Raw genomic sequence first — 23,799 nt, 5'->3', positions numbered from 1 at the left:
CATCTCCTTTATCCCAGAGCTCCTCTGTCTGAGGGTCTTGGGGAACAGAGGAAAGCCTAGTGCGTTTTCTTCCACTGAGTGAAGACGTAATCACGGCCATTAATCTTTCCTCTAGACCATTAATGGTTGAGGAAAAAACCTCTTGTGTAATATATACAGGGGCTGAAGTGCCAGAAGCAGGTGTAGCCCCTGACCCTGATGGCTCTCCCTGGCTAGCCGTCCCTGGCCCATCTTTAGGGGGGGAGGATGCTGCCGACAGGGGGCCCTCAGAACCTGAACGAGATCCCCTAGTGTCTCTGGTTCCTGGGGTGCTTGAACCTCTTCTACCCATAGTGCAAAGCAACAAGGTGTGAGGTATACAAATGAACACTGCCCGCTGAGCGATGTAGTCTGGCTAAAAGCCTTGCTACCCAATGCTCAGTCTGGTGTTACTTCAGTAAATGCTGCCTAGGAGAATGCCTGTGTCCCACCTTACATGCGACCGTCAGCTCTGTGTCTCTCAGAAGGCTGAGTGCACCTGTACAGAGTGCCTCTAATAGCCTGCAGCTGGCCTGAGTGGGAGTCTAAGCACCTGTGCTGACGTCCCGCCCCCTCCTCTACCGCCCCCCCCCCCCCCTCGAGTTTTCAAAAAAACGAGCGCTTCCCGCGCTGCCGACTCTCCTGTCATGCTTCCGGAGAAAGGCTGGGGATGGGGGGGGGGGGAGGCTGGTAACAAGATCTGCCTGAACGGCTGTCTTGAGAGATGGTGGCCATTAGGCCGCAGAGCCCGGGTGGTATAACCACTTTCTAGACCCCTGTGGCCCCTCTCTAGCCTGGGGGGGGAACATTCAAACATGAGAAATCCCCCTTTCCACCTTACCTGTTTGCAGCCTGCTTGAGACGCTGGGACATAATCAGCGATGAAACACCTGACACAGACAGTCAGCATGTGTAGGTTTGTGCTCTTGGCAGCCCCCGGTGGTCACCATAGGCATAGCATGCATTTACCTTAAAGGAGAAAAGCCACTAGAACTCAAAAATTCTGTGGAATCTCCTCTTACCTTATCCAGCCGCAGGGTGCTGTTTACACAGACCCAATCTTCACCTCTCACGGTGGGCTCCGTTTGAAAAAACCGTCAGAGACTGGGGCCCCCATCAGTAGGGGGATCCAACAGTTCTGGGACCGTAAAGCACCTCGCCAGAAATTAGGAAGTTTAAAGCCATTTTCTGATCTGCGGGGTCCAGCTCTCTAAAAAGAGAAGCATTACGGGTAAAACCTCGTTTCTTCGGACGCGAGGCCCGGGTACCATTCAATTCGGCCATGAAAAGACACTTTGAATGGATCCGGTTCGCCTGGCTTGCCCCAGTATAGGATCTTAGGATATTCCCTTTGGAGCTCAGCACAGGACATCTTTACACGTCCATCACCTAAGACACTGGCGTAAAAACTGAGGTATCCCTGCAAGGGGGAGGGATTATATAGGGGGTTGAACTTCCTGATAGGGTGTGCCAGTGTCCAATCACCAGTGATACCTATATAACCCATCAGTAATTACTGTGGCTCTGTGTCCCATGATGTTCGAGAAAGAAAAAGCAGCGCAACAACATTGACACAAACACTATGCAGAAAATGTCTTTAGGTGACAGCTGAGATAAATGTCCAACAAAATCAAGCACACTTCACTTCTTTTACAGTAACAAAATTACCTTTAGAATTGGAGGAAACAGCAGATCTTTTAATGGCATATGTCTTTAGGCACCTTTCAAACATGTCATCCCAGAGCGCCACAACTCCGTCCTTCCCACCGGAGACAAAGCCCTGACACACACACAGACACAAAAAAGAATGAGTGCCAGTATATAATGCTATGATATTTTGTGTACCTTAAAGTGGAACTAAAGTCAGAAAATAAAGTCCTGCTATATCACTTCAGGTTGGCCCCTTTTGCAGGTATAGCTATGTAAAACATTACAAATAAGTGCCTATACTATTTAAAATTCAGTAATACACCATCGCACCCTGGTCTGCACATACTCAGTAGTTCTTTACTTCTAGGCACTGCTGAATTTGTAAAGGCCGATCTGCTGACAGCCTTAAAGCGGGATTCCGTCCAAAAAACATTTTTTAAAGTCAGCAGCTACTAACACTGTAGCTGCTAACTTTAAATAAGCACTTACCTGTCCTGGGTGCCCGCGATGTCGGCCGCCCAAGACCGACCCGTCCCTCGGCTTTTGGGTCCCGGCACCGCCATCCTAAGTAAGGGAAACAGGCAGTGGAGCCTTGTGGCTTCACTGCCAGTTTCCTACTGCGCACGTGCGAGCGGCTCGGCGCTCCCTTCTGTGAATGGCCCCGTGGTGTTCTGGGACACTCACCATGGAAGAGGAAGAGGCAGATTAGGAAGACTGCCTAGCAACAAGGGTTTAGGTAAGTTTAAATTTTTTTTTTTTTCAAATGTTTTTTTTTTATTTTTTTTAGGATTTTTGGTGATTTTTTTTTTTTTCAGGGTGGCCCTCCACTTTAAAGCGAAACAAAACCCTCCTATCCTTTACAGCCAAGGAAGCTGCTTCTTTTTAATCTGCAACTGCCATGGTGCTGTACATGTGATCAGTTATGACACCAGAAATTTCATGGTTTGACAGTTTGGTTAAGGAAACAAGCACATTTTATAGCTAGCAATACTGGCATTACAGGAATGTAATATTTCAAATTGATGGGTTTAGTTCAGCGTTATGATTTACTGCTGTTCAGGGGCTCTGGGTTTCAGCAAAATGGCAGTCCCCTGCAAGAAGGAACAGGAGCAATGCTGGAAGCAATTGGCAGCACACACTAATTCTTGTAGCGTAAGGCCTCATAAACATAGGGCGTTAGAAAAAACAAGCTGCAAAGCCACTACCAACGCCAGGAAAAAGCGGCTGTAAAAACGTGCTTTTAATAGCTTTTTGCATTGGCTTTAATGCACATTTAGCCACGCTAGCTTTTAGCAGCATTTCTCTGCCTCTATTCAAAATCAATGGTTGCGACCCCCACCCCAAAGCACCTTGTCCCCATGTTGATGAGAACAAGGGCCTCTTCCCAACAACCCTGGCCGGTGGTTGTCGGGGTCTGCGGGCGGGGGGCTTATCGGACTCTGGAAGCGAATGAGTATGGGGTACATCTTATCCATACCCATTCACCCCAAAAAAAGTGTCAAAATAAACACAGTACACAGGTTTTTGACAAAGTAATTTATTAAAGCTGCTCTGGCGTCTCTTCTGATTTCTTTTCCCTCCGATGTCTTCATCCTCCGGTTCTTCTCCTCTCTCTGCTGATGTCTTCTTCCGCTGCCGGTTCTCCTCTCTCCGCTGTCTTCTCCCTCTGCCTAGTCTCCTCTCCACTGTCTGCTCCCTCTGTTCTTCCTTCGATGTTCTCTCGATGCTCTCTCCCACTGTAATGCTAGGGCCGCCACTACTTATATAGCCATGCAGGAAGGGCCACCCAGTGATGTCATCTGGAGGCCCTGCCCCCTTGTGACGTCAGGGCCCGGGGCATGATGGGTCGGTGATGTTACAAGGGTGGGGTCTCTGGATGATGTCACTGGGTGGCCCAACCCATAGCTATGAAAGTAATGGCACACGGTGGACCCAGCATTACAGCGGGAGAGAGTGTAGGGAGAACAGAAGGAGAAGACAGCGAAGAAAGATAACCGGCAATGAGGGAAGACAGCGGAGAGAGGAGAACCAGCAGCAGGAGAAGACAGCGGAGAGAGGAGAACCAGCAGCAGGAGAAGACAGCGGAGAGAGGAGAACCAGCAGCAGGAGAAGACAGCGGAGAGAGGAGAACCAGCAGCAGGAGAAGACAGCGGAGAGATGAGAACCAGCAGCAGGAGAAGACAGCGGAGAGAGGAGAACCAGCAGCAGGAGAAGACAGCAGGGAGAGGAGAATCAGCAGCGGGAGAAGACAACGAAGAGAGGGGAACCGGCAGTGGGAGGAGACATCAGTGGAGAGAGGAGAAGAACCTGATGATGAAGACATCGCCGGAGGGAAATTGGAAGGAGAAATTGGAAGGAGAAGAGACGCCGAAGCTGCATTAATAAAATTACTTCATCAAAAACCTGTGTACTGTTTTTATTTTTGACATTTTTGGGTGAATGGATAGGGGTACAATGTACCCTATACTCATTCACATAGGGTTGAGGGGCCAGGATCTGGGGGCCTTCTTGTTAAAGGGGGCTTCCAGATTCCGATAAGCCGCCCGTCCGCAGACCCCGACAACCAAATGCCAGGGTTATCGGGAAGAGGCCCTTGTCCTCATCAACATGGGGATGAGGACAAGCATCCACCCCCCCCCCCCCCCATGTTGAGTGCATGTGGCTTGGTATGGTCCAGGAGGGGGGCGCTCGTTCGTCCCCCCCCCCGTTTCCTGGTCTGTCAAGCTGGATGCTCAGATAAGGGTCTGGTATGGATTTTGGGGGGAACCTCTTTGGTCTGGTATGCTCTTGGGGGGGAACCCCACACCAGTTTTTTTTCCATTTTGGCGAGGATTCTCATTCAAGATCCCCAGCGCACAAGCAGTAGCGCAAGTCGGATCATCATGATCCAACTTGTGGTGTGACTTCTGTTTAAATCAATGGGCTCTCATAGGGAACCACTGATTTTGACATGTAAAAAAAACACTTGACGAGGTTTAGCGAGGCTGTATCCAGCGTTAAGCCACGTTTAGCAGCTTTTACCAGCGTAAAGCGGCGGTCCTCAGAACGCGCTGGCCCTGGGTTTTTTTTACAACTTGAAACCGCTTATGCCACTTGCAGCTCTTAAAACCTGTGTGTGCATGGACACATAGAATAACACGGAGAGGCGTTTTTAAGCTGCAAAAAAAAAACATCTGACGTGTGCATGAGGCCTAATATCTAATGTGGAATGTATGTTCCTTGCTAAAGAACATTATTTTGTATCAAGTTGTTATGGGTAAAGTTCCACTTTAAAGAGGAGTTCAAGCTTTGCATCATGTAGTTTTCATGCTGTGAAAAAGCAGCAAACCTAACAGCATAGCAGAGCATCCCCAAGGAGCTCCCTGTGTTTTAAGAACATGCTGCAATGACAGATTTCACAAGCAAAGTCCCTAACTCCATTCCCTGCATCTGAGGATTTGGGAAGGGGAATTGTCTGCGTTACTGTCTCCAAGAAAAAAAACAGCAGATCACTTTTTTTTAAAGCATGTCATGAATGCATTGTACTTCTTCCTGAAATAGTACAGACTTAATTACAAAGCAGATCTAATTAATCAAGTAATTATTTTGTATGTGCTCTAATTAAATGGGCAGGCTGATCCGAAAGGTCCAGATTAGGCTGATCGGCAACCAGAGGATATCTGCTGATCTGCAACTTCAAGTCTAATTGGAATTTATTTTCCTTCCCGTTTACACAAGAAAATCCTGACTTTGGCTTAAACAAATGAAAAAAAATCCCTGAAAGTAGAACTATAGGGAAATAATTTTTTTTCAGTTTGGACAGAGCAAGGAGGGTTATAACCCCTGTCAGTTTTGGTTTCGCCATCTGTGTACTATTGCGGAAATTTCCCTTCGCTTCCTGTCCTATAGCTAAACAGGAAATTAGAGTAAATTCCTGCAAATTAAGATAATTTCTTGGGGACCCCCCAGGTCACCAGAACTAGTGGCCCCATTGGAAGATTTCCCCCTATTACTTTTCTGGGGACAACCCAAAATTTGGGATTTTCTTTTATTTTCACTTTTAATGATAATGGTAAAACAGGACAAATGGAGAGAGTGAATCTCCCGAACAGGGACACAGACACAAATAAAAACTGACAAGCGTTCTAATCAATCTCCACTCTACCCAAAATCAAAAAAAGAGTTTTGCCTTTAGTCATACTCTAAATTGAACAGAAAATACTACCAGCCTACTGTTTTCCATTTAGTTTTTAGAGTAATCAGTCTACTGTCTTACTGAGCCCATGATGGGTTCTCTTTCATTAGGATATCTACCTAGAAGATATGTTTCACATACAGTGGGGACGGGAAGTATTCAGACCCCCTTAAATTTTTCACTCTTTGTTATATTGAAGCAATTTGCTAAAATCCTTTAAGTTCATTTTTCTTCCTCATTAATGTACACACAGCACCCCATATTGACAGAAAAACACAGAATTGTTGACATTTTTGCAGATTTATTAAAAAAGAAAAACTGAAATATCACATGGTCCTAAGTATTCAGACCCTTTGCTCGGTATTTAGTAGAAGCCCCCTTTTGATCTAATACAGCCATGAGTCTTTTTGTGAAAGATGCAACAAGTTTTTCACACCTGGATTTGGGGATCCTCTGCCATTCCTCCTTGCAGATCCTCTCCAGTTCTGTCAGGTTGGATGGTAAACGTTGGTGGACAGCCATTTTTAGGTCTCTCCAGAGATGCTTAATTGGGTTTAAGTCAGGGCTCTGGCTGGGCCATTCAAGAACAGTCATGGAGTTGTTGTGAAGCCACTCCTTCGTTATTTTAGCTGTGTGCTTAGGGTCATTGTCTTGTTGGAAGGTAAACCTTCGGCCCAGTCTGAGGTCCTGAGCACTCTGGAGAAGGTTTTCGTCCAGGATATCCCTGTACTTGGCCGCATTCATCTTTCCCTTGTCCTGTCCCTGCAGCTGAAAAACACCCCCACAGCATGATGCTGCCATCACCATGCTTCACTGTTGGGACTGTATTGGACAGGTGATGAGCAGTCCCTGGTTTTCTCCACACATACCGCTTAGAATTAAGGCCAAAAAGTTCTATCTTGGTCTCATCAGACCAGAGAATCTTATTTTTCACCATCTTGGAGTCCTTCAGGTGTTTTCATGTGTGGGCTTTCATGTGTCTTGCACTGAGGAGAGGCTTCCGTTGGGCCACTCTGCCATAAAGCCCCGACTGGTGGAGGGCTGCAGTGATGGTTGACTTTCTACAACTTTCTCCCATCTCCGACTGCATCTCTGGAGATCAGCCACAGTGATCTTTGGGTTCTTCTTTACCTCTCTCACCAAGGCTCTTCTCCCCTGATAGCTCAGTTTGGCCGGACGGCCAGCTCTAGGAAGGGTTCTGGTTGTCCCAAACGTCTTCCATTTAAGGATTATGGAGGCCACTGTGCTCTTAGGAACCTTAAGTGCAGCAGAAATTTTTTTGTAACCTAGGCCAGATCTGTGCTTTGCCACAAATCTGTCTCTGAGCTTTTCAGGCAGTTCCTTTGACCTCATGATTCTCATTTGCTCTGACATGCACTGTGAGCTGTAAGGTCTTATATAGACAGGTGTGTGGCTTTCCTAATCAAGTACAATCAGTATAATCAAACACAGCTGGACTCAAATGAAGGTGTAGAACCATCTCAAGGATGATCAGAAGAAATGGACAGCACCTGAGTTAAATATATGAGTGTCACAGCAAAGGGTCTGAATACTTAGGACCATGTGATATTTCAGTTTCTCTTTTTTAATAAATCTGCAAAAAATGTCAACAATTCTGTGTTTTTTTTTTGTCAATATGAGGTGCTGTGTGTACATTAATGAGGAAAAAAATGAACTTAAATGATTTTAGCATATGGCTGCAATATAACAAAGAGTGAAAAATTTAAGGGGGTCTGAATACTTTCCGTCCCAACTGTATACAGTTATCCACAAACCTTTCTTTGCAGAAGAAGAAGTCCCTCCTGAAATACCCACCTGATGCTAAAAGTCATATGTAGTAACGTGGCTCCTTTGTTCTAGGGATATCAACTTGCTATATATATTGACACGTGGTGAACTAAGAGGGCACTGGATATAATACTGAGTGGAATCAGCTTTCATTCTTCCATTTCATATGTACTGATTTGGACTTGTTTGGCTTCATTAAAGAGTATGTTTAGAATGTATGTGTTTACCACTTATGATCATTTGGGCTTTCATTTACAACTGCTTTTTTAGTAATATTAAAATTGGTTTAATGATCTGAGTCATTAAGTGTGATAAAAAAATCAGGAAGGGAGAAAATATTTTTAAACAGCACTGTACATATTCATATTTGTTTAGGTAACCTACGTAAGTACACCCATTGGATGCCAGTCAACCATATACACACAGACTCAATAACAGGACAGCGTACGTATAAAGATGTTATCACCTTATCCAATGCGTACATGGCAAATACTGGTCCATCATGGGCTTTGATGGTTTTAAGTAGCACAATGTCTTTCCAGATATAGATATCTCCAGTGGCTGCACCGGAAAACACCAGTTCTTCTGCCCGTCCATAAGCAACACACATCATTGTTTCTAGTTTAGCGACATTTCCAAACGTTCCTCGTTTTGCAGTAAAGCCACCCCCTGCCAAGAGGATGTAGTAGGTACCAGTCATTTAATGTAAACATGACACTTCTGGTCATTGAATCTGACCACAGTAATACATTTACATCCATAAAAAAATGGCATACATGAAATATTGTGCAAAAAATATCAAAGTGTAAAAGTGTTTTTTTTGCATAATAATTCATGTATGCCATTTTTTATGAATGTTTATTATATTCAAACATGAGCGTTCACTAAATCTTTTGTGATTTATAGCATAATAGATGCCACACCCAAAGTCTCCTGAGGAAGTTCCGCCGAGAGAAACATGTTGAGAAAGTGGTATTATCTATGCATCATATCTCAGTGAAATAATTGAATTTTTTAATTAAAATGTGTCTCATGTTAAATATTTGTAATAAAATGTATATGTTTTACTTAATGCCATTGGTGAATTGATATTAGACATGTGCACAGCCAAAAAAATTCGTTCATTTTCGTTTTCGTTTCATTAGTTTATTATTTTTTTCGTTTTTCGGGTCATTCGTTATGATTGCGATTCGTAAATTCGTTCATTCGTAAATGCGCTCATTCGTACATTCGTACATTCGTAATTCGAACATTCGTTCATTCGTACATTCGTACATTTTTACATTTGTACATTCGTAAATTCGTACATTCGTAAAATCGTACATTTGTAAATTAGAAAATTCGGAAATTTGTAAATTCGAAGTTTGAAAAACCAAAAACCCCGAAAACTCAAAAATCTGAAATAGTAACTAACTATTAAATTATAGGTATTGTAATTTCCTTTCAAACTTGACTGTCAGTGAACGTAACAAATACAAATTTATCCGAAGTTACGAATTATCCAAAATGAAGGCTGCATTTAAACAAATGGAACGGAACAAATTAATAATAAATAATAATAATAAAACGTTGTTATTATTATTATTGTTATTTATTATTATTAATTCATTACGTTCCATTCCGTTTTTTCGGATCATTCATAACTTCGGATAAATTTGTATGTGTTACGTTCACTAACAGCCAAATTTAAAAGGAAATTACAATACCTATAAATCCAAAGTTACTAGTAATTACTAATAGTTAAGTTATTATTAGTTAACTATTATTTCAGATTTCCGAATTTTCGAATTTACAAATTTACGAATTCACTAATTTACTAATGTACGAATGCACGAATGTACGAATGTAAATTGCGAATGTACGAATGTACGAATGTACGAATGTAAATTACGAATGTTCGAATGCCCGAATTTACGAATGTCCAATTTTATCGAATTTACGAATATTCGGAAAAAATTAGTTAAACGGGTTTTCGTTAATTCTGATATTCCCGAATTAACGAATTTGTCGAAATTCGTTAAAAAACGAATTCGTAACGAAACGAATTGCACATGCCTAATTGATATTTCCTAAACAATTTATACAACACCTTAAAAGTCCAGAGGTTTGTTACCTCCAGCCCCTTATTTCTTTATTCATTCTACAAATTGGGATGTGGTATTCTCTTTTTGATCCCTACTTCCATCCTTTGTTGTCATTTATATACAAATACTGTTACTTATGTGCAGGGTTGAAGGCCGTCTAATCTTCTCCAGCATTTTCTTAAAGCCCAGTAAGGCTATCTATTATAGTGACAGGCCAATAGTAAGGTGGGGAAGGCTGCATGGGGCGCAGCAGACTTTCACACTACAGGGAGGTATTACCCCCGATTGCAGGCTCCTTGTAAGCTAAGGGAGATATTTGAAGACAAACATTTGTTTTCTATGTCCCTTTGTCAAGACCCAGGTCTGAACTTGCAACCTCTGCTGTGTCTGGTGACATCTCTTCTTGCTGAGCCACCTGTAATGCTGGACAGCTCCCTGGACAATTCCTTGAATGATTCTACCATAAACCTTGCTTCTGGTGAACCTTGAACTCTTTGCTCCTCCCATGAACTTCCTATTAAAGCCATGCCTTTGCACTTCCTGTTTGCCACATTATTGTGCTCTCTCCAGCCAAAATCTTGTTCTTGTCACTCCTGCTGCTGTCTGTATCTTTGCTACCACTTGTTACTGACCTTTGGCTCATTCCTTGACTATGCTTCTGCTTGATCCCAGCCTGTAACTACTTTTTACTTACCTTTGGCTTGTTTACTGGCTACGCTTCTGCTTGCAAGAAAAAGAGGGTTACCGCATTTAAAGTCCCAAACCCCTCCTTTTGTTTCATACGGTTCTGCTTGATCCTTACCTGCTATATGTGCTACTGGACCCCGGCTTGCTCACCTTCCGGTGGAGCGATCCTGAGGAGCATAACCTGGTACTCACATGTAGCAAAACCCATCTATACCATCAGGAGCTCTGGTGAACGCTGGTCAGTACTAGACCCCACACATCAGGTGAGCCCACATCATTCACCAGGTTGACCTGCTTGTATACTTATCATGCTGGTCGGTGGGAGTCTCTCTTTTGCTATAGCTTCTGGGTCTCCAAGCCTGACCCCTGACTGGGACACCCTACTTTTCCCCCACTTCCTGTTCTGTCTGACACCCATCACCATCAGACAGAAATTGAGGGAAAAATCTCTCAAATGGGAATACAGACTGCAATAATAACCTGATAGAAGTTCTACATGTTCCTCTTTTCACTTATAAAAAAAAAAACTTTCCTCTTCTCATCTGTATTAAATGGAGCTTCACATGCATAAAGCTTTAATTAAAGAAAATGTATTCAATGATTCACTGTGATTATCATCCATGTTTCAGTTCCCCTGAACAAAAGATCATAACTGGGATGAAAATCAGTTGTAAAAGCTTATTGATTGGCTTTGCAGCGGTTTTGAGTTCCACTACAATTTCAATTATTTGGTCACTTGCAACCATGAAACCGTGGGTAGCTGACTGCAGAGCCTGTTTAATTAATTGCAATCATATTTTCCAACGCACCAGTGCCCAGCATCTGAAATACCAGAGATCCCTAGACAAGCTTTACCTGTTTGTTGCCAGAACTTGATGTGCTTTATGCCAACGGTAACCAGCTTATCAGTGTGATGTGGATTACATTTCACAACAAAAATTTTATCCTTGTGCCCTCTGCAGAAATAAAATACACAGTGTAAAGTTATACATTAGACAGTACCACCCACACTACCCTACAATCTCAAAGGAATTGAGAACAAAGGCCATACTTTATAAAATGGATAAATGGCAAAGATGTATTCTGGAGCTCCAGTGCAGAAAGTGATGGGAGTTCCAAAATTTTAGAGTTCAAAGCAAAAATATGTCACCAGCCCACCATAGATCTTGAGAGCGGGTCCAAAAGCTTTATTCAGCGATCACATCGTAATAACAGAAGCAATGTTTCGGAGCCTTGCAGGACCCCTTCATCGGGTAAGTGGTGCCACATGCCTGATGAAGAGGTCCTGTGAGGCTCCTGTTATTACGATGTGATCGCTGAGTAAAGCCCATCGCTGAATAAAGCCCCAAAACCCGTTTTGGAGATCTGTGCTGGTGACATACTTTCGCTTTACGTTTTTTTGGTTTCCAGCCGAAATGGGTTGCTGCGGCACCCATTTATATATTCGCAGTCATATTGCAGGAATGCGTGTTTTGGGAATAGTGTTTCCAGTCTATCACTGCCTCCTAATGCATGTCCCCAGTCTCCAAAAACTCCTATACCATAGTCTCTGACAGTCTCTGCAGCATGATTAAGGTCCACACAGGGCTTAAATATGTAAGCAAGGAAGGACACTTGTTATTTTTAATCCTGTATTAAATAAAGAAGTATTGTGATCCCACTAGTGTATGCCAGTCCACAACTTCAGTCTCCTGCAGCATGTCTGCAGTCTCTGACCACCTCTTGTATTATGTTCACGGTCTCTCACCATCTCCTGTATCATGTCTACAGTCTCTGACCATCTCTTGTATTATGTTTGCAGTCTCTGACCATCTCTTGTATTATGTTTTCAGTCTCTGACCATGTCTTGTATTATGCTCATAGTCTCTTACCAGCTCCTGTATTGTGTCTACAGTCTTTGACCATGTCTTATTTATTTATTTATTTATTTATTTCAGGTACTTATATAGCGCCGTCAATTTACGCAGCACTTTACATATATATATTATACATTCACATCAGTCCCTATACCCTCAAGGAGCTTACAATCTAAGGTCCCTAACTCACATTCATACCTATACTAGGGCCGATTTAGACAGGATCCAATTAACCTACCAGCATGTCTTTGGAGTGTGGGAGGAAACCGGAGTACCCGGAGGAAACCCACGCAGACACAGGGAGAACATGCAAACTCCAGGCAGGTAGTGTCGTGGTCGGGATTCGAACCAGCGACCCTTCTTACTGCTAGGCGAGAGTGCTACCCACTGCGCCACTGTGCTGTGTCTTGTATTATGTCCAGTTTCTTACCCCCTCTTGTATTATGCCCACAGTCTCTGACCATCTCTTGTATCATGTCTGCAGTCTCTAACCATCTCTTGTATCATGTCTGCAGTCTCTGACCATCTCTTGTATTATGTCCACAGTTTCTGACCATTTCTTGTACCATGCCAATAGTCATTGACCACATCCTATTGCGTGTCTGCTGTCTCTTAATAATGAATATTGACTAAATTTTATATGCAGCCCCTTGGTGATGGCGGGGGCCGCACTTGAGGCCCCCCATTTCTAGAAAGTTGACCACCACTGGTATAAATAGTATAGAGTACAAAACATTGGTCACGCATAAAAATTATCATTTGTAATATATCTACTGTACTAAAGAAAACACACAGCATACCGGGTTGTAGCAATTTTCTCTCCCTTCTTCCAGTCCCAGTATACAATGGTATGATTATCATCCAGGCCAATCGACACCAGACATTTGCCATCGGCTGAAATACATGTACAGATCATCAGACTAAATTCAAAGAATCAGACAGGTGGCACTAAAAAGAAAGCCTTGAATATATGTAATCTACAGTGTACAGCAGGGGTGCCCAACCTTTTAACCTTCCTGGGCCACATTGAAGAAGAGGCATTGTCTTGGCCCACACATGAAATACACTAACAATAAGGATAGCTGATGAGCAGAAAAAGTCAGGCAGATCACAAGTTAAAGATCACTGATATAGATAATGTACCTAAATGAGTAATATAACTTCATTTTTTTAAAAATATTTTTTATAAACGTAAAAGAGGGCAACATAAAACTAGTACCCTAATGCATCAATATCTGGTTTGATGAATGTAGTAACAATTCTCAATGAATTCTCGAGGTGCTCATCAGATATTTTGGTTCTTATTTTCCCCTTTGAGTGCTTCATCCTCGAAAATAGTTGCTCACAAATATAGGTGCTGCCGAAAACTGATGACATGAATAAGGTGTGATTGTGAAGAGCAGGGGATTTTTCTTTGGTAAGATAAAACTTTTGAAAGTCTTGTAAAGAGACATTTTTCTTCGGCCATATGTGTTCGCTAAGTATAAATGTATTTTTACAAAAAAACTCCCCCCAAAAAATATACATTTTTAAGTTTTCGATTTTGTGTTGGGCCACATTCATAGCTGTCTTGGGCCACAGGTTCAGCACCCCTGGTGTAAAGTATATATTTTACTGGTCATACACATTATAAGTTCTCCATTTAGACACGTCAATAAAGGAAACACGACTAGATATAAAGATCAGCTATATTGAAATTACAGTATAAGGCCGGCATCAGAGAAAAAGTGGAATTCATCAGTGAACTGATACAAGAGATAGTTAGAAGGTCCACTGAATTCTTCTTTAGGCCCCTTTCACACTTATACGACTTGTCCCACGATTTTGTACTGCAAAATCGTATGACAAGTCATTCTCCATGATTTTCAATGACTACCATTCATATTGGCACGACTTTAAGTCATGCCGACTTCAAAGTAGTCCCTGCACTACTTTGGTCCAGCTTCCATGCGAGTTGTACTCCATAGACCTCAATGTTAAACCTTCAAGTAGCACGCAAATCGTACCTGAATAATATAGGCACGATTTCAGTACGACTTTGTAAGCACAAGCTGAGAATGGTTAATGCTGAAGTTGTGGCAAAGTCGTACAAAGTAGTACTGCTCCCAAATCGCGGTAAAATCGTGGTAAAATAGCGGCCATGAAATCGCGTTAAAATCGCGTGACTTTGAAGTCATATAAGTGTGAAAGGGGCCTAAATATTTTGTTTTTCAGTTGAACTCATGGATGGCATTGTGTCTCAGGCCCCTTTCACACTAATACGACTTGTCCCACGATTTTGTACTGCAAGTCATTCTCCACGATTTTCATTGACTACCATTCATATTGGCACGACTTAAAGTCGTGCCGACTTCAAAGTAGTCCCTGCACTACTTTGGTCCAACTTCCATACGATTTGTACTCCATAGACCTCAATGTTAAACCCTCAAGTAGCATGCAAATCGTTCCTGAATAATATAGACACGATTTCAGCACTACTTTGTAAGCACAAGCTGAGAATGGTTAATGCCATAGTTGTGGCAAAGTCGTACAAAGTAGCACTGCTCCCAAATCGCGGCAAAATCGTGGTAATATCGCGGCAAAATAGCGACCATGAAATCGCGGTAAAATCGCGCGACTTTGAAGTCGTATAAGTGTGAAAGGGGCCTCAAGGCATCCATTCTCAACCATGCTTCCATGGAAGCCTAGAGTATCTCCAAAGATTTCTAGGGTTTCCTTGAGCTGTGGTTGACTGACCTGTCATTTGATGGTCCTGCATAGTACCGGGGGCCAACACTATTTGGCAGAGTAATAGGGCGTACACACGGTCGGAATTTGTTCGGAAATTCCGACAACAAAATCCTAGGATTTTTTCCGACGGATGTTGGCTCAAACTTGTCTTGCATACACACGGTCACACAAAGTTGTCGGAAAATCCGATCGTTCTGAACACGGTGACGTAAAACACGTACGTCGGGACTATAAACGGGGCAGTGGCCAATAGCTTTCATCTCTTTATTTATTCTGACCATGCGTGGCACTTTGTCCGTCGGATTTGTGTACAAACGATCGGAATTTCCGACAACGGATTTTGTTGTCGGAAAATTTTATCTCCTGCTCTCCAACTTTGTGTGTCGGAAAATCCGATGGAAAATGTCCGATGGAACCCACACACGGTCGGAATTTCCGACAACACGCTCCGATCTGACATTTTCCATCGGAAAATCCGACCGTGTGTACGGGGCATTAGAGTGATAACATTATGGATCCCGTAAGGGTGGCATTCTGACCACTGCCAACCAAGGTAATAGACATTTTTCCCACTGACCCCCAATGAATTGGTTTTAGCAGGAGTTCCCCAAGACCTAAATATTAATTCAAAGTTTCCTCAAAGCTTAAAAGGTTTAGAATTCCTGGTTTAATTCATATGGAAACGGTAATAAAATTTTATATAATCTGTAACAATTTAATGTAATTTCAAAAGGCATTTCAATATATTTATATCTGCAGCCTCCATTAAAATAATTTCTGGTGATCCTGCCGTAAAGGCACTTCCAGAAACAAGGTGTCACCTGATGGGCTGCAGTCAGTGCTTAGCCAAGAATTATTTGCCGGGCTCCTTCAATTTTAAGATTGCCGTTTGTTGTGCCAGGTGGTGCGTACAGGGCCACCCATGGCTCGAATTTGGCAAAATCAGCTGTAATCTATCAAAATTCAAGCCGCATATGGCCAGCATTATACTGCCCTTAAATCTCAGTAACCCCTGTATAACTGCACTACAGGCGCTCCATTGGTTTTATGTGGTTATAGAACTCAACTTTGTTCTAGATTCCCAGAGCAACCAATAAGATTTTACTTCTTCACTATTAAAAACAAGGAGATGAAACATTGTTGATGATAGGTGATTATGAGTTGCTAAATTTATTCAAGAGAAGGAAACATGGACTTTAGAGTCACATCCATAGCATTAAAGTGCAAAATAAACTTTTATTTTTGTTTAAAATTCACAATATTGACATAATATCTTAAAAACAAAACATGGTGTTTGGTAGAGCTGCACAATTAATCGTTAAAAAATTGTGATCTCGATTCACCCCCCCTGACGATCTCTCCTGGAGAGTTTGCCGATTCTTTCAATTAAACAAGTGGAGAGACTTTCTGCTCACTCAGCTGTCGAAAGAAGGGCAGTCTGCCAAGTCTTTAACTTGAAACATTGTAACTAAGCTTCCTTTTTAGATCAAAGGGATAGAACTTCTGTGTAAATAATGGGCAGTCTGCCAATTTTCCAACAATGTGTAAATGCAGGAAGTTTAACCACTTAAAGTCTAAATCTTTTTCTGATACTTCTTTCATAAGTTAAAATCAATATTTTTTGCTAGAAAATTACTTGGAACCCCGAAACATTATATATATTTTAGCAGAGACCCTAGGGAATAAAATGGCAATTGCTGCAATATTTTATGTCACACTGTATTTGCCCAGCGGTCTTTCAAATGCAATTTTTTGGGAAAGAATACACTTCAATTAATAAAAAAAAAAAAAAAAAAAAACAGTAAAGTTAGCCCAATTTTTTTTTGTTTTAATGTGAAAGATGATGTTATGCCGCAAGAATCATGAGAGAATCGTGATCTATCTCCTAAGCAAAAAAATCATGATTCTCATTTTAGCTTGAATCGTGCAACTCTAGTGTTTGGTCTATACGATGCTCGCACCACCTAACACAACCATTACCACAGTGAAGCAGATCGATCAATAATGATTTAAATTAACGAAAATCAATAGGAGGAACAGCTGGTTGGGGGTAAAGACGTAGTGAAAAAAACTCTGTTCCTTACAGATGGCTTACTTGCTTAATACAGTAGCCCTAATAATTCTCATTCAAGCTATTTCAGTAAGGGGCCCATTTACACTGCAGCACAGTGCACTGAAGCGTGCGCAAGTTTGTGCCTTGACACATGTTGTGGAGCGCTGCATTATGCAGCCCATTAATTCTGACACAACTCAACGCAACAAAAAATAGGTACTGTCTACATGTTATTGCAGCAGGACGCCATACACAGAACACAGTGCATTGTGCTTCTCTGTGTTTAATTGCACATGCATTTTGGGGGTGTCGGGGTGTCATTCAGGATAAATGGCACCACAGAAAACCCAATACATAACAAATGCATTATTCTGAGTAAAGAACCCCATACAGTTATCTGAACACAATATTTTTCTCTATAGTAGGCCAAGTATACCTTTTCCAGGAAAAAAAAAAAAACGATGCAGTCAAAGGGCCCCAGTAGATAATGAAAAACTGTGCAGATTTTTGAAATGCTCATTTATTTTATTGTCATACCTGTAGACCATTTGAGTTCCCCTGGAAGTCTGGCCGAAACCTCCCCCCCTTCAATGTTGCTTGGAAGGGAAAACAATTGGACACTCCCTCCCCGCATTACAGGAGTGAAAAACAACTGTTTTCATGTCCTAATAACAAGACAGGACATGGGGATTGCTGGGAGTTTTTTTGGCCGGGCTACAGGTATTAAAATAACATTAATAAATATTTTACAAAGCTGCACTGTTTTTTAATACCTACTGAGGCCCCTTGACTGCATAGGCTATTTTTTGTAAAATACTAACTTAACTTTTAAATAAAAAGAAAGCGGCAGTTAAAAAAAGAATATTTCTGCATTGCCGGGGTTTATTTTCTAAATACAGGTTAAAAAATGACTCATTATTTGCAGCTGCAAGCCGTCATATAGCGACAAAGTGTGAGACTGCACAGTTCACTTAATTATAGTACTTTGTGTTTCTCTAAAGGTTCAATCTCTGTGGTTACAGCGACTTTAGACCATGGGTACAGAGGAGTATAATTCATAGCTATATGTACAGTATCTACAAACATGGCTTTTTTTTCCTAAGGAACATGTTCAGGAATACCACCATGCCCCCTGCCCCCCCCCTCGCCAAACAGCATCAAATGTTGAGTGTGGCCAAATTCCACTAAAAAGTTCTTAAAGGGGTATTAAATACTTAAATACCAAGAGTGCATTACGCACAGAGTGCAGCTGAGCTCAGGGGTGCGCTACACACAGAGGACAGAGTTCAGGGGTGCGCTACACACAGAATGCAGTGTTTAGGGGTGCGCTACACACAGAGTGCAGTGTTCAGAGGTGCGCTACACACAGAGTGCAGTGTTCAGAGGTGCGCTACACACAGAGTGCAGTGTTCAGGGGTGCGCTACACACAGAGTGCAGTGTTCAGGGGTGCGCTACACACAGAGTGCAGTGTTCAGGGGTGCGCTACACACAGAGTGCAGTGTTCAGGGGTGCGCTACACACAGAGTGCAGTGTTCAGGGGTGCGCTACACACAGAGTGCAGTGTTCAGGGGTGCGCTACACACAGAGTGCAGTGTTCAGGAGTGTGCTACACACAGAATGCAGTGTTCAGGGGTGTGCTACACACAGAGTGCAGTGTTCAGGGGTGCGCTACACACAGAGTGCAGTGTTCAGGGGTGCGCTACACACAGAGTGCAGTGTTCAGGAGTGCACTACACACAGAGTGCAGTGTTCAAGGTTGCGCTACCTATGTACAAAGTGCTGAGTTCAGGGGTGTACTACATACAGGGTACAGAGTTCAGGGATGCGCTACACACAGAGTGCAGTGTTCAGGGGTGCGCTACGTACATAGTGCAGAGTTCATGGGTGTATATACTGTATACACAAGGAGAAAGTGGAGATCACAGACCACATAACGCCCCCCTCCACCCATGACCACACAGTACCACGGGCAGTGGGCACCTGCATCTCCCATGTCCCCATCCTGCGGGAGCTGCTCAGGAGATCAAATCTGTGGGAGCTGCTGGGAGAAAAGCTGTCACTTGTAAACACAGAAGCTGGACTTCTGTGTTTACAATAGCGGTGAGCAGGGCCTGACTTGGAGGTCGCAGAACTGAGTTCTGCCAAGTTCCAGCTGAAAAAAAATCAGTGTCTATAAACATTAACACTTGTTTTGTTTGGGTTAAGCTTCATTTTAAAGCACTTCACAGCAAGGGCCACCTAAAAGTGTCTGTACAGTAAATAGACTAATTAGTGATTGACTGCTCCCTAGGACTAAAGCTGGCCATAAACAGATTTTTTTTTTCCATCAGCCAGAGGGGTGATGGAAAAAAATGCACGGATCCCTGCATCTACACAGTTGAGGCGAATAGAGGAATTCTTGCCACTGTGCCATTGTATTCTGAGAGTGGAGACTCCTCTGAGAACATGCTGATCAGAGCTGCAGCTGATTGGTTGTGGGTGCTGATTGAATGAAAATTTTCCTACAATTCCCTTCCCAATCATTACATCAACTTTTCTCAAGCAGGAACGGCCATAGATTGATCGAAATTTGGCCAGTCCCTGCTGAACCAGGCAACATTTTTTTTTTTTTTGTTTATTGAGAAAAAACATGAAATACATCTATCTGTTCCAGAGTAAATACAACATATATAACGAGAAAGAAGCTCCATCTTCCAACAATTTCACATCATCACAAATACCCTGTTAAGGGTATTAAAGCAGAGCTCCAGCCCCCTCCCCACCAAAAAATTATAAATTAGCAGCTACTAATACTGTAGCTACTAATACTGTAGCTGCTGACTTTTAATATTAGGACACTTACCTGTCCAGGGATCCTGCAATGTCACCACCCCTACTGATTTTTCAATCGGCTCTCGGGTACTGCCGCCGCCATTCTTTGTAAGGGAAACCGGCAGTGAAGCCTCTCGGTTTCACAGCCAGTTCCCTACTGCACATGCGCGAAGTATGCTGCACTTTGTGAATGGGCTCACAGCGGGGGAAGGAGGAGAGGGCCAAACTTCCGGGGGACCTCGCCACTACGAGGTCCCCCGGAAGTGGGGACAGGTACCTGTCAAAAACAGGTACCCGCTCCCCTCTCCCCCCCCCAAAAGGTGACAAATGTGGAGAGGGGGTTGAAGCAAACAAGTGGAGCATCCCCTTTTGGGCAGAGATCCTCTTTAAGGACTCCCTTCCAGTAAAGGTGTAGTTTGGGGCATCGCCATAGAAAGTGAATTAGGTCCCCATAGTCCCTAGAGAATCTGGTACAAATTGGGTCCTCTCTCACCACCATTTTGAATTACCTTGCAGGTGTAAGGTGAATCTGGAGGAGAATATAGAACTGTGAAAGATGCTGGGTAACGTTAAAAAAAGCAAAGCTGCACTGCCTGCAGGGCCTCTACCCACTGTTCCTCCTCAAAGTTCTCCACATCTCAACCAGCCAAAATTTGATCCATCTTTGACCAGCTTAAGGGTGAAGACAAATAAAACAAACTGGTTCTCTAGCTTGCATCTCCATATTTGCTTGCTGCAAATGCTTAAAGACATATACCACCTTTTGCATTGAAGCCTGCAAAGCACAAGCACATTTTAGAAGGAGAGGGTCGGACAATATAGGCAGACCTTGTATTTTACCACCTGCTTTAAAAGAAACTGTTCATATAAAATGCTTCATATTAACTGTAGCAAGGTCCCAGGCCTCCTTTGATCTAATGAGAACCTCCAGGACCAGGGATAGCTGACATCTTTCTGTATGTAGTGGGTTGTGAGGCATGGTGGGTGTAGAGCAGTTAAAGTTATTGGGCGCCAGACACTTCTTGAATGTAAAAGAAAGTTTATTTCTCTTAACAAACTTTTTGGGGGAGAGAGGGTTAGGGCCAGGACACCCTTAGTTAGTTGCAAGATTAATTGGCAGACTCCGAGACCTTAATAGGACAGCCATGCAGGGAAAGGCATCCAGCAAGACGCCACATATGCATGTGCAGGAATGCTGTCTCCTATGGCAACAGTCTTTAACAGTTCCTTCACTTTCACTATAATCACTCCTTGTAGTTCTTCAGTACACTGAACTCCCGGTCTCTCACTAAACTAGATGATTCACTGCCACTGAATCCCTTGAGCTCATCCAATCTTCACAGTGGTATCTTCCTCAAGCGCCATCCCCGCTTCTCTGCTGGGTCCCTAGCTTGGCACTATAGATACCTCTCAAGCTTTACCCCGCTGGGCTGCTCAGTTCCTGGCTTGACACACAAGGCTGCTCTGCAAGGATCACCTCCGCTGGCTGGGTCCCTGGCTTGATACCCACTGAAGTTTCCAGATTCTTTATCATCCCCGGTTGGTGAGAATGCTGTTCCGGTACTTGCTTAAGTTACTCACTGTGGTCTCTGGTAATTAGGCGGATAGTCCCTTACTGGAGACAGCTTCCCCACTACCTCCGACCCAGACAGGTTCTCCGGCCAGCAGAACCGTCACTTTTGGTTGGACTGCAAGCTGCAATCCCAAATCTGCGCTGCTCTCTTGCTTCTGGATAGGCCCTCAGACAGCCTAGCAGCCAGATGTACTCGGGATAGGCCCCATCTCCGGCCTAGCATCCCGGACAGTACAACACACTTCCACCCAGACAGCCGTCCAGGTGGCACCGAACACAGATCACCTGACCTCACCTGAATATATAGGCGCTCCCAGCAGGCCAAGGGATTCAAGAAAACCCCTGCCCATTGGCTGAGATACCCCATATACCCATAACCTGACCTTGCGTTGCCATTCTCGTATCTAGTACCACCAAGTACCCAGCCACCTAATAGTGGAAGAGAAAAGTGCAACAAGGCCAAACTTAGGGAGAAATTAATAGATCTCTAACAATCAACCAGGATAACTATTCATGGCAAGTAAATTTGTGAGAAGCAACCTTGCTTAAACTCCAGGGTGCTACATAACCTGATTAACATTTTTTTTTGTAATTAAGTAATTATTATTATTATTATTATACAGGATTTATATAGTGCCAACAGTTTGCCCAGCGCTTTACAACATGAGGGCAGACAGTACACTTACAATACAAATCCATACAGGAGGGATCAGAGGGTCCTGCTCGTTAGAGCTTACAATCTAGAAGTAATTCAATTAAATTAGGTAAATCAAATTAGAACATTAAGCATAAACAAAAATAGTTAGGAAAATATATATGCAAATTTCATCAAATGCTTTATGCAATGTAGACAGGAGGGACTATATGAGGAACTATATTTTATATATACGGCAGCCATGCTAAAAGGTGAAGACATTTTGGAACAGATTTAATTTCCTTGTTAACGCCTTTACACAAATTAATCTGTATAAATCTCCAGCTGAAGCTCTTCTGAGCAAGCCAATCTCACATATCCCCAAATCCTCCCGAAAGGTAATCTCCTTTATGTTCTTGGCTGCTAAAATAGCTGCCACATGCTTGCGGAAATGACTAAAAGTTACATTTGAAAATGTAAAATCTACAATAAGCTGAATTGTGACTAATAAACAACTAGTAAATATTCCTCAAAAGTTTTTGATCAATTCTGGCCCCCCATGCTTTGACTATATTCAGAGTTTACTCTTCAGGGGTTCAGAAGTTTTGCTGGTCACGTCAAAAATGTTCCTCTCCCACTATTTTAATCATTCTGCTATATTAATTTATATAATTTCTTCTCTTTTAATTTATTTCACTTTTACCATAACTTTCTTTAAAAATAACTTTCTTTATCATCAAAGCAAAACGTCAGATAAAAATAAGATAAAAATGAATGGCCCCTTTAAAGATATAATATACAAGCAGCTTTTATTGCAGTATTCTCTTTCAATGGAGAGCTCTCCCTCGCTGTACTTCTTTTCTATCACTAGATGCCCTCATTCTGATGGATAGCCTCATTGAATCCTCTGAACCCAGATTGTCCTGTATTACCCCCAAACCTATAACTGTAAAAGCAAAAGCTGCTCATCAGTCTGTCACTCTGCCCTCTCCTCCTATCAGCATACTTCTTGTCCTTTCACACTCCTGATTTACAGGGACTGCAAGAGACTAATGCCAGGTCAAAATGTATATACTCACATTATTCAACGATATATTAATGATTAAAAAGCTGCATTAAAGTGTTACTAAACCCAGGACCCTGCATTCACTATATCTGGTCTCCCACAGTACACAGAACATGGGAATGCAATTATTTTAGTAAATATAAACGGCTAAATACCTTTTCTCATCAGCAGTATAATGCCTTCTATCAGTGTCTGGTTAAAGCTTGTGGGAGGAGTTTTTATTATTCCTCTGACTGTCCTATGAGGCTGCATGACCCCTGACCCTGAACCCTGATCAGGGAATTTTTTTATTTCTTGTACATGGTTATTGCTTATAACAGTGATGATCACTGTTATAAGCAATAGTTTTACCGGTCATAAAAGGCTTTCATTCATGACAGCTTGCTTACTATTGTGATGCTGTGATTGGCTACAGCTAATCACATGGTACAGGGTGCCAGGTACCATGTGATAGCTGTGTGCCAATCACAGCATCACAACAGTAAACAAGCAAGCTGTCATGAATGGAAACCATTCATGACAGTTTTGCTTACATGTAATCATGAAGGGGGTAAAATCTTCCGAAGCTGAAGTGTTCATTTTGAAGGTTTACCCTCCCCTTTTGATCCCGTGGCAACTGTAAAATAACCTTCTGCCCCCATAATAATGGTGAGCAGGATAAACAGAGGGGGTGA

At 42.7% G+C, this 23,799-nt stretch overlaps 1 protein-coding gene across 5 annotated transcripts in view; it reads right to left on the bottom strand.

Moving 5' to 3' along the window:
* EML6 (EMAP like 6) overlaps positions 1-23,799 on the bottom strand; it is a 262,319-nt gene that overhangs the window by 94,318 nt on the left and 144,202 nt on the right. For all 5 annotated transcript variants that reach the window (XM_073628575.1, XM_073628576.1, XM_073628577.1 and 2 more), the window contains exons 16-19: positions 13,058-13,151; positions 11,257-11,357; positions 8,097-8,299; positions 1,687-1,798 (exon numbers count right to left, since the gene is read on the bottom strand). In XM_073628575.1, the coding sequence (XP_073484676.1) occupies positions 1,687-1,798; positions 8,097-8,299; positions 11,257-11,357; positions 13,058-13,151 (510 nt within the window). The remainder of the gene's footprint in view (positions 1-1,686; positions 1,799-8,096; positions 8,300-11,256; positions 11,358-13,057; positions 13,152-23,799) is intronic.

This window comes from Aquarana catesbeiana, linkage group LG04 (assembly GCF_042186555.1).
Source record: "Aquarana catesbeiana isolate 2022-GZ linkage group LG04, ASM4218655v1, whole genome shotgun sequence".
NCBI lineage: Eukaryota > Metazoa > Chordata > Amphibia > Anura > Ranidae > Aquarana > Aquarana catesbeiana.
Note: the sequence above shows the minus strand (reverse complement) of the source record. Positions and strands in the feature narration are given on the sequence as shown.